A 15,792-nucleotide genomic window follows, 5' to 3' on the forward strand; every position below is an offset into this window, starting at 1 on the left:
CTGCAACTAAAGATGCCCGACCGAATCAGCACAGGACTTCCTACCTCCACTTCTAGTTCTTGTTTTTTGGGGTTATGGATGAGGAAGGTGAAGTTTTCCTCCCACAGTGGTTGAATGGTTTTGTATTTGGTCTGGAGAAGAAGACGAGTTAAGAAAATGAAGTCTATTTCACAGAAGACATAATGGGATTTTTATGATGCGGAGGCCGTCTCACCTTGCTTTCAAAGGATTTGTGTCCCACTCTGAACTGGACAAATGGATTTGGGTCACTTGTGACTTTTTTAGTCTAAAGGAAAAAAAAAAAGTACTTCAGAATTAGATGTACAAAGAGTAGATTCGCATAAACTAATCAAAAATGGACTTTAAACTCCTTAAAGTTTTGAAAATCTGAAAAAATATTATATTTAAAAGGAAAGCAAGTTAGATGCAAGGCCCTTTATGAACCAAAAAATTTCAGAAACACATTTGGAATGGAGAAACAATAGCAGACGAATGCAAATGCTGTTCCTCATACACATTTGTTATGAGCAGCTTAGATTTTTGGAGCAGAGCGGAGTAATGCCAAGACCCGCAGCACATGAAAAGTGTCCTAGCTGTGGTTACATGTACAAAAATAGCTTTGATTGGATAAAAGATCGTCTTAGAAATGAACTGTGTGCATGCGTCCCAAAAAATTGAGCGCATGACCAAGTCATTTTAACATTCGCAGACCTATCTAAAATACCGGAAACGGCCGGAGCCGTAAATATAGCGAGCTGCGGCATAGAGCGTGATGATCTTCTAAACTTGGTTTTATTATTGTTTTGATTATTATTGAATGCCTGTTCGCTCATAATTTCTTAAACTCATGTGGCCAGTGCTTTATTCTTGGCTGCACGCTCCCGGAAGAAGGGTTAGGATACGGCTAATATGTGCAAACAACATTTAGATGTTGATGGACTTAAAAAATCCATGCGGTCAATACCGCAATCAACGTGCATCTTGACTGCACGTGAATATGTAGGAATAACATCTGCCTTTATTTTGTCTGGACACGATTGGAAACACAAATTCATGTGATTGTTTGCAATCATGAGCATTTCTGCATTTCGCCAGCTCACACACCGTCCCAAAGCCGCTCCTCTGCTTGGAGACACAGTTCTCCGGGGCGACACGGTTCTCCTGAGTTCTGCAGCTTGCTCACGCAGAGCAGCCGGATGGACTGTGGTTTGAAGCCTCCTCCGGAGTGCACACCTTAACAAAGCACCCTCTCCTGCCCACAAACATCCGGCTGCTCTCCTCTGAGACATGGTTCGCTCGCGCGGAGGAGCCGGCCGGTCCCATTTGTGGTCCAAAGCCTCCTCTGGAGCGCCACACTGTCTATGCATGACGTAAAGCCAGCCCAGTAGTGACCCACAATCGGAACAAATTGTAGATCAACAATCAGCATAACCCACCTATTCTAATCGGAAGGAAATTTTTATCTGAATGAATCTGATCGGGGCAAAGTATTCCGAACGGCGCGTGTACATGACGGATTTTTATTTTGATCATGCGTTTATTCCGATTACTTTTATCTATTTAAAAACAGCTACTGATTTACTTTGATTCTGCAGCTAACACCCCCTGTAGTGGACATCCTAAAATATTTTTTTTTTTGTTTCTTGTCATGGGCTCAAAGCAGGACTCAATGTGGTGAAACCAAAAATAGGTTTTGGTTTGACAATTGGAACAATTTCTACTTCTGAGTTGGCACTCAGGACACTAAAAAAACAAACTGCAGCTCCTTGATGATATTGATTCATACATGTATCTTTGTTTCAGAAGGAGCTATTTTTTAAGTTGAACAGGTTCTTCTTTGATTCTGCAGTGAATCTTTACCGTGATATGTTGTATCAGTTACCCAAAACTGTTTAAGCCTGATGTCTCTATTTACTTGCGTTAGTCCAAAAAGAGTGACAAATGTAAACAGTGCTGTAAACGCAGTGTGACTAAACTTATATGTCTGTGACTGATGGAGGGCTTTTTTCTTTTAAAATGAAGAAGAAAAAAACAGGATTGGCTATTTTTTTTGATGATTCCTGTGGAGGAAATAACACTAAACTCAAAAAGTTCTACTGAAAGCTTAAAATAGGGGGAACAAAGTTGTGCCATCTGGTGGCAATATCTCATATTGCAACCAAGTCAGTAAAACTGCACCAGCTACTCTTTATAATGTTAGTTAAAAGGCTGCAACTGGGGGAGTAATCAGGAGATTGTGTTTCTAAAAATGTCTTGTAATGTTTGTAAAAGTATTATTTTCCTACATGAGCTGTAGAGCATCACACTTGTGTTGTTGGTATTTGAAATATGTTCAAAAACCTATCGCTGCTGGATTAATATGATAATGCATTCTGATGACAAGCAAGAAGTAGGTGTGATAGATAATAATGTTTACTAAATGATGTAAGAATGTTTTCAGAGGACTATCAATAAGCACTCCATTTTGTCACTTGACAAATTGTCTGTTTTTTATCTTATAAATAACTCAACAGAGGTGGGATTATATGAATTCACCTCTTCCCACTCAAGCAACAAATCAAACTGTACTTGACTTTAATTGCTAATTACTATATTTAATGAATCTCATGTGTGTGTATTTATTGCATTACAGCAAACACTGTCAAGAAAATGGTATCATCTTTCAACATCTTTTTTTCATTTTGTTTATGTAAATCAATGTATTGATATTTTAAATGGCTTTGTGGTTTTGCACCTTTTTATTTTAGTATTCCATTATGTTTAATATTCAAATAAACCAATAAATCAGATATAGAAATAAAAAATAAATCTCATGCAATTTTTTTCTTGTTTGGGTCTCTGTTCATCTTATAAACAGATTAAATTAAATAAAAAATAAAATAAAAAAACTCAATTTCCAAAGATGTCCGTATCTTAACTTTGTTAGGAGAGAAACTCCCTTTCAGGCTGAAGGAGCACACTTCATTGTTCCTTATTTGTTTAATAAGGATTTAGTGTAAAAAAAAAAGGAATAAAAATGACAAATCTAACAGAAGCTTATAGTCAAATGTATTCAGCCAGGACAGGCACCAAGAAAAACAGCTAGCAGCTTCTGTGCTTTGCACATCATGTCTCTTCTTTTCAGCATCTTATCATGCACATGCAGGACAAACAAACCACACAAGGCAAGCTTTTTTCTTTTTGAGAGGGGGGGGGGGGTTCAAAATTTAAATCATGAATTTAGTTGGATGAATCATTTTAAAGAAAAGATGATTAAATTGTTTCAATTTAGTTTAATTATGTCTGTAGGCCACTTCACCTTAATCCTGTTTCTTAAATGTTGTTATTACTTCTTCTTAAATTCAATTTATAAAATAATCCAGACATTATTAGAAAAGTGTTTCAGTTAGAAAAATGACTTGGACCAAACTCTGGGATGTTTGGCTATTCATAAAACACAAACCTTGAAGGAGAACTAAACCGTTGACCTCTGATTTCATCAAGAAGATTTAAAAACTGTTTTAAGTGTGTTCGTTGTGGTTTCAAGACAGTGAACAGGGAAGACTCATTGTAGCGCAGAGATGCTGTCACTTTAACACAATGCATCATGGGAGATGTAGTGATGCCAGACAGACTCTCTTCACTGAGATTCGTGGTTTTGTTCACTTGTTCCACGGTTCTGATACTGGATTCTGTGGAAAGCTACACCGCTAAAGACGAGGGCCCCGTTTGGATGAACACAGAGCTGATATCCTGGAGATGGTAAATATTTTTAGATCAGGGAAAATGGGTAATTTCCCACGGCACACCTGACCATGTCTCACGGCAGCACACCGGTTGAAAAACACTGGGTGAGATCATCTTTTCACTCACTGATCTCCCCCCAATGTGCTTATGGCTACATTTTCTTCATTGTTCGATTAACGTCCATCTTTCTGAGCTTGTCGTCCACATCTCTGTGGTCAAACTGTGCGAGCATGTGATGTTCTTTTTTGCAGTGCAGTTACCTTGATGAGCTCACTGACCGAGGCCTTCCTCGGCCCTGCTGGGTGGAACTCTAATGGATTGCGCTTTGATTTCCCCCCAAGAGAGAGCAGCACAAAATGCACAACAAAGACAAACACACCAGGAGGTCATAAGGAAGGAATGCAGGGAGGAAGAGGAGGAGGATGCGATGATGACAACATGGCAGCATCACCAGAGATGTAAGATGCACCAAAGAGTGAGACAGAGAAACAACATGGATGGTTACATGGTTATTTCCATTCCCCGAACAAAGGCATACATCAATTTACACGTTCCTGTCAGGCGGAAATTCTTCAAAAATTCTGATGTTTTATCAGTTTATGATGACTTAAGGAACCTTTTCATTCCATTTTTGTTCTTAGAGAATTTACATAAGAGCTACACAAGTTTTGTCTGCAGCAAAAGCAGCCAAAGGTAAATTGAAAGATTGAAGTGTTTTCAAACCAGGGAACAAAAATATATTTCAGGAAGACACTAATCCAGATGCCCCAACTTCTAAAACAACATCTTTGTGTCCAATTTCAAAAACACCACATCAGCAGCTCTCAATGTATGTTTAGAAGGAGGACATATAGAGTGACCAAAGTGGTCATGACAGGCTGAAACCCTTTTCCCCAGTGAGCTCTAACCATAAACTGTAAACCAGAGATGGCCAAAACACATGATCGCTTTTAAATGAAACCACAACCAAGTGTCTGTCCAATGTTCAGTAGACAGAGGATTTATGTTTGATTTGTTTCTGTTCTAAATATTTAACCGCTGACTCCATATGAGAACAGGACTGAGTGACTCCTCCCCCATTGCGTTCCAAACAGGAAGTACCAGCTGGTTTCAAGAAACCAAAATCCTATTCCTATTCTTTCTCTGCTCCATTTTTTAGCATGTTCTTGCTAATCCTATTTTATTAAATATTTTTTCTTTATTGATATTTATTCTTTTTTGAAGTTATAAACTGACCAATAGGATGCCTTAATAAAAGTATGTGGTCTCACGTCGAACATCTGAAACGTTTGACAGATTCTCCCGAGCCTGTTTTCAAGTGGTTGAGGTGTGGAGTTCCAACAAGCTCGCTCCTGATTGGTGAGAGCAGTTGCCATAGAAACTCAAACCTACTCAGACCAATCACTACCTACTGATGTTGTGTGGCTCAAAGATGGCGGTGTCTATACTGTGAAAATATTGGTGACTGAATTAACTTCTGTAATACCGTGGGTTTATCAGGTCTTTCCATTTTTAAACTGAATTATTACAGTGGTGGGATGTCAGGGCCTTCACGACCTTCCCTGAAGGCCTAAAAAAATAACTGAATCATGTGTTAATTATATTTTGCCCATGTATACTCATGAAATCATTCCAAATGGTCCTTCCATTCCCTTTTATTGTGTTTTTGATGGTAATGCTGCATCCAGACAGACGTATTTTCACATTGGAGCATTTAACCAATCGCATTTCACCTTTCTTTTGTTGCCAGGCAGGGTCAATGCAAAATCATTGTCGGGCATTCATCACCTTAAACCAATCAGATTTTGAGTTGGTGTCAACAGGGCCTTCAAGCAGGCTTAGACAACATCACAGTATTCAGACCTCCTGGTCGGACAGAAGTTTCAGGAAGTCTCATGCAGCCTTTTCCAGTTTGAGACAGAGACGTGGAGCACGTTTTGATCTGTCTCAGTTAAAAACAGAGCTGACTGTAATGTGTGCCATAGACGATTTAGCAAGAGAATCTCCCACTGATCTCCTTGACTTCCTTCATCAGAAAAATCTGACAGAGCATGAACAGCTGAACAGATTTGTGTGTTTGGTGCTGACCATCCCTGTTTTCACTGTGCCTGTTGAGCGGACATTTTTGGCTCTAAAGCGAATTAAAACCTACGCAAAAACACAACTGGACATACTCGGCTCTCTCAAGGAACTGATAATCTACATGGAAGGGTGATCAAACTGTCTTTGAGGAAAGAGAAGAGGATGGACTCTGTCTTCAAATAATCCGATTTTTTAATGAGTAAAATGATAAATATAATAAATAATATTCTGAATTTATTTAAATAAAAACATTTATTTTTTTGTTTATTTAGAGGCATTTATTGAGGCCACAGGAATTTTCAAATGCAATGCAAAGCTGGTTTCTGCATTGTAAACTGATTAATGAGGGGTTGAGTGATTCAGACGTAGCACTACTGAAGACCCCAGTGTGTAATGCACAGTCCACCACTGGATTATTGTTATTTTTAATATAATAGAGATTAAAACTTCTGTCCATCTCTTGTACAGTTTATGGTTTCAGAAGGGATTAAGGGAAACAAGCCTTTGTTGCCCCACAGAATCAAAAATTCAAAATACCTTCCTTCTCTCTGAATTTCAACAAGCTTTTAAACATAATTTACAGTCCAAAAGTTTTATTCATTTTGGTAAAACCCTGAAAAACACGTTAAAATTATTTTCAACAAAGGGACTTATAAATAATATTTACTGACTTTTAAACAGTTTTAAACTTTGAAAATGAAGAAAAAAAGTTTAGTTTCCAGGCTAAAAAAACTGGAAAACCACTAAACAAATTCTCTCCTGGAAGGCAGTACAGAGGGAAGGATGATTTTGACAGCTATTAAATCTAACTTCATGCTAAAGTCTCTATTTTTTGGCTCAAACTTTGCCAAAAATATGAATACTACAGGAGATGAAAGGAGTTATTTTCCATGCAGAGGAAGGATTTATGCTACCAAAATGCAGGGTCAAATCCTTCACTTTCTAAAACAAGCAAACAGAAGCTGCTTGGGAGAGGAAATCACACCTCGGCATTCTCCACACCAATGGGATTCTGGGATGCAGAAAAACATCTAGCTGACTCACAAATAAGCTCCTACAGAGAGTAGCGGTGTTCTCGCAAAACACGAGGCCCGCCGCACGCCTCTCTTTTAAGAAGCCAGAGCCCAAGTTCCCCTCGAAGACGCTCTTTAGAAGACAAGGAAGGAGTAGGAGAAGGAGAGAAAAGAGGAAGAGGGAGCTGACAAGTTAAAAGTAAAGCTAATTCTGGAGTTCAGTGATCAAGAATTAAAATCCCCTTAAAAAAACTGAGCTTTTATTTTGATACTTGCCGCCTTTTCCAGAGTACCAGTCGCAGGAACCAAAAAATGCATAATACCCCAGTTATGATTGACAGATGGCACTTTAAGCGGTACTTCTGTCTCTATGTAACCCAGTTTGATGACTTGCTGTCCCGCATTTGTCCAAGGAAGGAAAAAATAAAAAACAAAAATAATATTGTCTTGATAGAAATAAGAAAAATACCATAGAGTTCAGGAGGAGAATGAACAGATTCCCAACGCTACCTCTGCGTTGCTGCCAGTAGCTAATACTGATAAACATACATGCAGTGCCCTCTCATGGATGTTAGCAGGAAACAACCTTTAAAGGACAACCCGTTGGTGGGGACATTATGAATATATGAGCCTATTTATGTAAATAAGAAATCACAAATAAGTCGCTCCTGAGTATAATTCGCACACAGATTCAAACTATATTTAAAAAAAAAAATTTTAAAACGCGACTCGTACTCCAGAAAATACGGTGCACTTCTGTGTACATTGACACAGATATATGTAGCTAAGAAGTAGAAAAAAATCTTGGATGCATAATTTTACCTTTCACATTTATAATAAGGACTCTTTAAAAGTAAGTTCAACCTTCAGGAAGATAAGAAAAAGATATCTAATATTCAAACAAAATTGACCAAAAAAAGACCAAGAACGATTTATTTTAATCGCAGGGGTTATTTGTTAATTTTTGGTTGTTTGAATAGGTTTAGTTTTGGTTTCAGTGTATGTTCTCACCGGCAGGTTTTTGGCTGAATCCAGGAAGATGATAAGCACAGCAGACGAAGGCCCGTCATTGGCCTGACCCCGATCAGCTCCGATGTCTGCCATCACCTGCGAGGGTGGGGCACAGGCAGCAACATTCTCCTTTTATTTTGCCGTTTCAGCAGAGCCGAGTCTCAATCAAATATTTTCTTTCTTCCCAAAGCAAACCTGGTTAAGCTTGTCCGGCGTCTGCAGCAGAGACAACCACTCAAGTTTGAGATGCAGCTTCCCCGTCCGTGCGTCATCCAGGGGGAACCACTGAGAAGGAGGCGGACTTCATTTTAATAACTGCATGTTCTCAATTAACCCAACCTTTAAACCTTTAACACACTTTCTTACACACAACGGCCAACTTAACTGCCAAAGTAGGATTCTATGGTAAAGTTTCCTTAATTTGATTAAAACGAAAAAAGTGAAATCTTGCAAAGGAACTTGATGACTCAGAGCTTCACCATTTCTTGTGGAAGGCCTTAAAACATTACAAACACTACTTTCTTTCAACACTTTATATGTCACTGAACATCACAGAAGGGAGAATCTGGAGTGTTTAAGTTGAGACTGAGTGAGACTGAGTAAGAATGTCTTTGTGGTAACACGCCCTCAGTGCGAATGAGAAATTCATGAGAAATGGCAGCTTTTCTGTTGGTTTTATCTCCGTGTTATTAACATCTCCACGTTATTTTCACTGCTACTAGGTGTGTATACATCTTGGTGAGCATGTGGTGGGGCAAAATATTCTTTCGCACAAAGGCGCAGTAAGAGAGGAGAATTGCAAAAACAATATATTGTCCTTGCAGTCAGTGTCTGCTGCAGGATATGAATATGCTAGTTTTTGCTCAGTAAAATAACATCAATGCTTTTTTTTTGTATTAACAAATTTAAAAACGTGTTTTTTTTTTAAAGCTTCATGACTGACTGCAGTGTTTCCATTTTGGGACTGTAAGGAAAAGAATTGTGTGTTTTTTTTTTATGTGCTGCAGGAAGATGTGTGGTGAACCTGCGACAAGTTGATCTCTAAACCTAAAAGAGGTTTTCTTCAACAGCATGATGCATACAATATTTATTGAGGAGGATGTAAAAGACAAAGGCACGCATTCAGGAGGAGTATTCTGACAAAAATCCTTTTGCATGTAACCCTGAATAACTACATCTTTGAAACAGCTTTAATCATCAATCATGAAGTTCATTCAGAGAAAGACTGAGATGGAAAATGTGTTCGCTTTTATTCTGACATTTTTTCATTGGAAACAGGCATTTTATGGTCAAATGATAATTGGCAGATCCTGTTTAAGTTCAAAAGTAATTCATGAGGATGGTAATAAATATAGCGTCTTATGGAAGGGGTCTTTAAAATGCTTCTCTGTTTTTGATGCTGCATTTATTAAAAAAGCTTGAAACTTAATCTGATGAATAAACATATTTTAAACGCTTAATATAAAGATTACAATAAAAAATAATGTATTTTCTTATTTCTTATGCATAAAACAAGAAAAATGCATGAATGCAAAAATGCAACTCCATGCAACAGAAGTGTTGCATGGAATTAGAGAAAGATGCAGGAACAGAAGAAGACATCACCTGGTCCACCATCAGCACCTTCTGCAGCTCCACCAGGTCCAGGCTCAGACTGACAAACAAACACACAACCGTTACAACACAAACAAACAGCTGTTCTACTAAGAAACATGCAAAAACAGATGATTATATGGGAATTTGGGGTTGATAGACATTTTGAATTAGTTATGAAGACTCTACTCGTTTTTTTTCTCTCTCTCATCTGTACATAAAAGATTGATGCTGACTCATCTGGTTGCTGCTGGCTGAGTCGTGACTCTGCACAGCCTGATGGGAAATTAAAGTCAGACATTCACAGATGCACTCACTATGTGAATACAGGATCTGATGGCTGTCGGGAGATAAAGGGAGTGTGGCTATTAGCGCTGATTCGAATAAATAAAGAAGGTCTAATCGGGTCTTATTTCAACTATAAGAATTTATTTATAATTTTATTTATTTAGGCAATTTTCTGGACACTCAAGGTCACCCTTACAATAATAATAATAATAATAATGATAAATTTTATTTATAATGCACTTTTCATTAAATGAAACCTCAAAGTGCTACAAGATATGAATAAAACTCCATTAAAAAGAAATAATGTGCACATTTTAATACAAAACTAACCTAAAACTATAAAAGTAGCACTTAACAAACAAACAAAAAAAACTATCAGCAATCATAGGCTTTTTTAAATAGAAATGTCTTTAAAAGGGCTTTAAAAGAGTCCGGGGTCTGTGATGTTCTGAGATTGATAGGAAGGGAGATCCAAAGCCTTGGTGCAGCAGAACAGAATGCTCTGTCTCCCATCGTGCAGAGCCTGGAGGGGGGGACCTGAAGAAGGAAGCTGCCTGATGAGCGGAGGGTCCGGGTATGTTTCTGAGGAATAAGGAGTTCCAGGAGGTATGGTGGTGCCTGACCGGCCATGCATTTGTAGGTGATGATTAGAAGTTTGTATTCAATCCGGGATGAAACAGGAAGCCAGTGCAGTGATTTCAGGATGGGGGTGATGTGTTCATATTTCCTGACTCCTTTTAGGATTCTGGCTGCACTGTTTTGGATGTACTGAAGTTTTTTTATGTTTTTGTTGGGAATGCCAGAAAAAAGGGAGTTGCAGTAGTCCAGCCTTGAGGAGATAAAGGCATGGACAAGTGTTTCTGCATCGGGAAGTGATAGAAGGGCCGGAGTTTGGAGATGTTTCGTAGGTGGTGAAATGAGGTCTTGTATAGATACTTTATATGGTTGTATGGTACAACAGAAAGAGTAAAGCAAAAAATAATTAAACTTCGATAACAACAATTAAAAGGGAATTTTAATACATTCCTTCCGAAAATACGTCCGTATGTGACTAGTTGGGAGTGAGAATGTCCTTGTTGCAACACGAGCTGCACTAAAATAGACGCCCCCATCGCATTAGTTTTGTGTCAAGTTCAGTTAGATCATAGATGAAGCCAAGCTAGATTAACTCAGGGAGCAGTGGATGCTAAGACACGACAGTGTTAACTTGCCCAGAAGTGCTTCTTTACAAAAGAAGAGTTTTGACTTCCCTACTTTGAATGTTGATCCTGAACCTGTTTGCTTTAATTTAATTGTCAGCTCTAAATGCCTCATTTGTTCATCTGGACATTCTAAAATAAAAAAATAACATGATTACAAATTACTTTAAAAAAGGTACTGCATTTTTACGGAGGACAAGTTGTGTTTTTAGCCCACTTGCGACGTATATGCGATTTTTTTTAATTAAACAGCAACAACCACTAGAGGTCGCTGTGGGTGCATTTGCTAATGAAAGCAACACAGAAAAAGAAGCGTTGCTCAGTCTTATGCTGGAATCCTCTAAATTGTTCCAAAGCAACAAAGATTGTGAATAGTTTCCAGATTTTGTAACTTGAAGCGATAAAATAGTTTATAGACTTGTTAGCGTATTCTTGTTCATATGTTGCACTAATATAGTAGACTTCTCCTATGTTACATGAAGCTAAAGATGGTTACTGTAGGGAAGCCTGCCTGTATTCAGCCTATTACTGTTATTTTATTATTACGAATTGTCTTTCAAGATGAAATGTCTGTTCTTGGTCCAGTATTTTAGTAAATACTTTTCTAGGTGTGACTTACATACAATTTGTTTTGTTTTAATAATGCATTTATTGCTGTTTCGACTTATACTCCAGTGAAAACTAAAGTCTGAAAAACGTGGTAATTATAATGCAAAACAAGATTTTTACAGATATATTAGAAGAGGAAAAAACACAATTCTTTTCAACTCTGTTTCAACATTTGAATGTAAACACGTGGGCCATTTCCCAAACATTCGGAAAAAGTGTTTGATTCCTGAACGCCGCCCAATGTGTGGGACTGATGGGTAATTTCAGCCAGAGTATGATTACTTCAAAGAAAAATGAAAGTGAAATGGTGAGATGGGAGACTTACCCTCCCAAAAAGTCATCCTGATTGTTGTCTTTGTCAAACAGCTCGAACTTAACCTCATTTGGCATGTTGTCATAGATCAAGGCCTGAAAAAGGCAAATCATAGCGTTACACTTTTGCTTTACTGCAGGTGCTCCATTGAAACTGAAACTGTTGTATTTTTAATGGACTGACTGACCTTATAGACTGACAGAAAACTTTTAAGCCAAAATACAAGAGAATTTGGGTAATAGATCTGAGTTTTCCTTTAAAGATTTTTTAAAAAGCAACAAGACATGAGCTCAGCAGTGAATATTCTTATAGTTAAAATATAACCTGTGTGGTGTTTAACTTTGAAACATAAGAATATAACTGATTCTGCATAAAAAGCAGTGCTATGAAATTGTAGAAATAAAAACGAAAATTGCTGAATTGCTCACCTCGTACACTTCATTCCACTTTGGATTGAGACTTTCGTTTATGATTTTGCTCTGGAAAAGCACCGTCCCGACCTGAATGACTCCGTACGGATCAGACTTGCCTTTGATCAGGCCGCCCAGCAACCTGTCTTTACTCATCAGCTCCTGGGCTTCTATGAAGTGGATCCTCAGCACGGCCTGATGAGACCGAACACAGAGAGGCGATCAAGCAAAAGCTTGTTTGTTTAAAAAAAAAAAGTCTCATTTAATTCTTCACTAAAACAACCTGGAATCACTTTTCAGAGAACACTCGTGTAAGTGAGTGTGGTACCTTGGGAGTGGGAAAGCGGATTCTGGACAATTCAGCCTCTCCCACCAGAGGAATTCTGATTTGATTTGGCATCACCAAGTAGCCCTGAATAATGTCCTGGATGATGCCATCACACAAACCGCTGGAAAAGATGGATGAGAGATGAAAAAGAGGAAGGAACAAGTTAGAAAATATTCTCCAAAAAGTTCAGTAACTGAAAAGTTTAGGTTTCTTGCAGGATTACACAAAGAAAACTCGGGTTATGACTGCTATATCCTTACCTGCATATTCTTGGCTGGGTCTTAGTGAATGATTAATGAACAGTTGGAACAGCAATAAAAATTGTATTTCTACAAACCAGACATTAACCAAACACGTGTTTGTTGTTTAGAAGTCATTCATTTATTATGTCTCCTAAGGTAAGGTCTGGCATATTTGTTCTCTAAACTAAATTCCACATTTAATTTTTATCTCTGTTTTCAGTGATGTGCATGAATCCAATCATTAGGAGGTTGTGGATGGGCTGTAAAGTAACGTCTCATTCATCCAGAGAGGAAAGGATGCGTTGAAAGGACACAAGTGGGAACTGGTGTTTACATGTGTGCAGATTTATGTGTGAAGATGTGAAGAAAATCCACTTCTGTACAGTTCTGCTTTGTTTAGCACGTCTGTTTGAATGAGATCCATGCATCGATAAACCAACATTCCAGTTGAGATTCACCAAACTCAAATTTAGGCTTTATTTTATAGCCGCATTAACTTCTAATGTCACATCTATGTCACAGAGTCTGAGTCACATGACCTATTATCTTCCAGGTTTCATATCTGAATTTAAATGTCAGATGCAGAGATTTAAGGGTGTATTCCAGTGATCACCTATCTTTTTGAAGATGAGGGCTATTTTATGGGGTGTGAGTAGTACGAAGGGCTACCTTAATCAAACTTTTCTTAATTTGCTGACCAATTACTCTGATATGGTGGAGGCATGCTGCAACGCGGTTACTGAGGAGCAGACGGCAAAGAAGGTACACTGATAAGTCATCCGACCACATTTCAATGACTTGCTGTGTCTCATTGTCGTTTCATCTGTTGCTTCCTTTTTACTATGTTTACATCCAGTAAAGCGTGGCTATAGTGGCCGTTTTGTCCAGTTGTACTGGTCCACCACGACGACGAGTCAGACTGAAAAAACCTCAAAGTGAAATGGAGCTCAATTTGATTTGCAAAAAAGAAACGGGACCACCTCCAAAGATGGATCAGAGAGTGGTTCCTGTTCCCGGACCAAGGCGTATTCAGACTGGAAACTTGTTCTGGATTATCTGGGAAACAAACTGTGGTTCACGCAACCCTTGTGCTATCCAAGGCACGTTAAGTTGGGAGTGGGGTCATCTGGACCCCACTAGACAGTGCACTGAACCTTTTTTTTTTTTTAAATGATTCTTGATCTTCACTGGTGTCCATGGATTACATGAAATCCTCTCCACCTTTCCTCATGGTAGGGAGAACACGTCAATGTAAGGGTGGGGTCATCTGGACCCTTTAAGACAGCACAAAGGTTAAGCGTACCAAATGTGTCCAGTCTAAGTGTATCATTATTCTCAAAAGTAAAAAATATACACATATGCATATAAACATATAGGTCTCACAGGTTTTTTTTTTATTTGACCCCTAAACTCCAGTAAAAACCTTTTAAAATGACCTATTCATCCAACTTTGTCAATTTTTTAGCTAGCAAATGCCAGTTGCCCAAAATCTCTTTTTTTTTAAATTGCATCTGTCTTTAATGACCAGTTTTGACCTGCTTTTGTGCCCTTTCTACTACTGTGATATCTAGGCGCTAGTTTGCTGTGTCTGGAGTAACGTAATTTTATTTGGCGTTGTATTATTGATGCTGTGCACAAATGACAAGTAAAGAATTTGAATATGAGTTTGGCTGCAAATATACTTGCAACCCTTGTGCTATCTTAGATGACCCCACCATTACATTGACGTGTTCTCCCTACCATGACAAAGGTGGATAAAGGTGGAAAGATTTCATGTAATCCATGGACACCAGTGAAGATCACAAATCACTGAAGAAAAAAGGTTCAGCTCACTGTCTAGTGGGTCTAGATGACCCCACTCCCAATGTTAAAGTGCCTAGGATAGCACAAGGGTTAAAACAAATGACGGGGAAAAAAACTGCAGCATCGTTGGCTTTTACAATTTTCTTAATTCCCTCTAGATGGCAGCAGTGTGCTGTTTCTGAACACACTCCTGAATTGGCTGACTCACTTTCACATGTAGTTTACGTGAGCTTGCAATGATCCAGCCTAAGTTAAATTCCGCTCAAACATCTGGTCATGAGGAGGTTTGATTCACAGGTTGATGGTGTAACTCCCCGGGTTACCCTGACATTAGGCCTGTCACTGAGGCTTCCCTCTTTCTGCCCCATCATGCCTATAAAAGGAGTTCGTTTTTTTTAAATCGGCTGCACAAATGCTGCTGTTTGCTTTATCATCATGTCTCGAGGCAAAGGCAAATCCACACTGTCAAAATGTGTGTCAACACACCCACAATAACACACACACAGAGACACAAACACAGACACACACAGGGAAAGGTGGGGCAAGGTTTGTGTTTCGTCTCCGCTCACACATCACCCTGTTTTCTTCAAACTTGTGAAACAAGGAGAGCAGCATTTCACAGGGTGGAGTCTTTAAAAAGCTGCATTGTTTCAGTCCTGAAAACCAACAGTAAACACATAGTAAACCAGTTAAGACTGTTAGCAGCATGCTAACCACAAGCTGCTATTAAAGCTCTTGTGAGCTGAAACTTTGGTGTTCTCAAGATCTTATAGTTTTAAACAACCAACTGTGAAGCAGGCACTGTAAAAGAGAATCTGATAGCCACAAGTGTTTAGGTGTGAGTGGGTGTGGCAACGTTTTGGCAGTCAAACACAGTGACTCAAACATCCTGAGAGACTGCCAGCTCAAACCTGAAAGGCCCAATTTCTTTCACATTAACATATCTGCAAAAATGTCTAAAAAGAAAGTTTCCGCACAAGTGCAACCATCCACATAACTGAAATTCTGTATGAGGAACTGCACTGCCAATCACAGAGTGAGGCCATCTAAGGCCTTTGACACAACTGCCCTAACGGGCCGATACGGGGCTTTCTGCGAGCGAAAAATGGGCAAACCTGTACGGGGCACGGCGGTGGGCCACAGAAAATAGACCCCTATGATGACCCCCATGAGCC

At 38.8% G+C, this 15,792-nt stretch overlaps 1 protein-coding gene across 4 annotated transcripts in view; it reads right to left on the minus strand.

Annotated features, from left to right (window-relative positions):
- The window catches only part of esyt2a (extended synaptotagmin-like protein 2a), a 53,732-nt gene that overhangs the window by 6,894 nt on the left and 31,046 nt on the right, over window positions 1–15,792 (minus strand). For 2 of the 4 annotated variants that reach the window (XM_078934369.1, XM_023965407.2), the window contains exons 9-18: window positions 12,573–12,693; window positions 12,263–12,439; window positions 11,847–11,929; window positions 9,438–9,486; window positions 8,028–8,117; window positions 7,833–7,928; window positions 6,853–6,954; window positions 3,987–4,049; window positions 215–286; window positions 45–131 (exon numbers count right to left, since the gene is read on the minus strand). In XM_078934369.1, coding sequence (XP_078790495.1) covers window positions 45–131; window positions 215–286; window positions 3,987–4,049; window positions 6,853–6,954; window positions 7,833–7,928; window positions 8,028–8,117; window positions 9,438–9,486; window positions 11,847–11,929; window positions 12,263–12,439; window positions 12,573–12,693 — 940 coding nt within the window. The remainder of the gene's footprint in view (window positions 1–44; window positions 132–214; window positions 287–3,986; window positions 4,050–6,852; window positions 6,955–7,832; window positions 7,929–8,027; window positions 8,118–9,437; window positions 9,487–11,846; window positions 11,930–12,262; window positions 12,440–12,572; window positions 12,694–15,792) is intronic. The other 2 variants (XM_078934370.1, XM_023965409.2) reach the window with 1 other exon arrangement.

Source organism: Oryzias latipes, chromosome 17 (assembly GCF_053564925.1).
Source record: "Oryzias latipes strain Hd-rR chromosome 17, Olatipes_Hd-rR_3.1".
NCBI lineage: Eukaryota > Metazoa > Chordata > Actinopteri > Beloniformes > Adrianichthyidae > Oryzias > Oryzias latipes.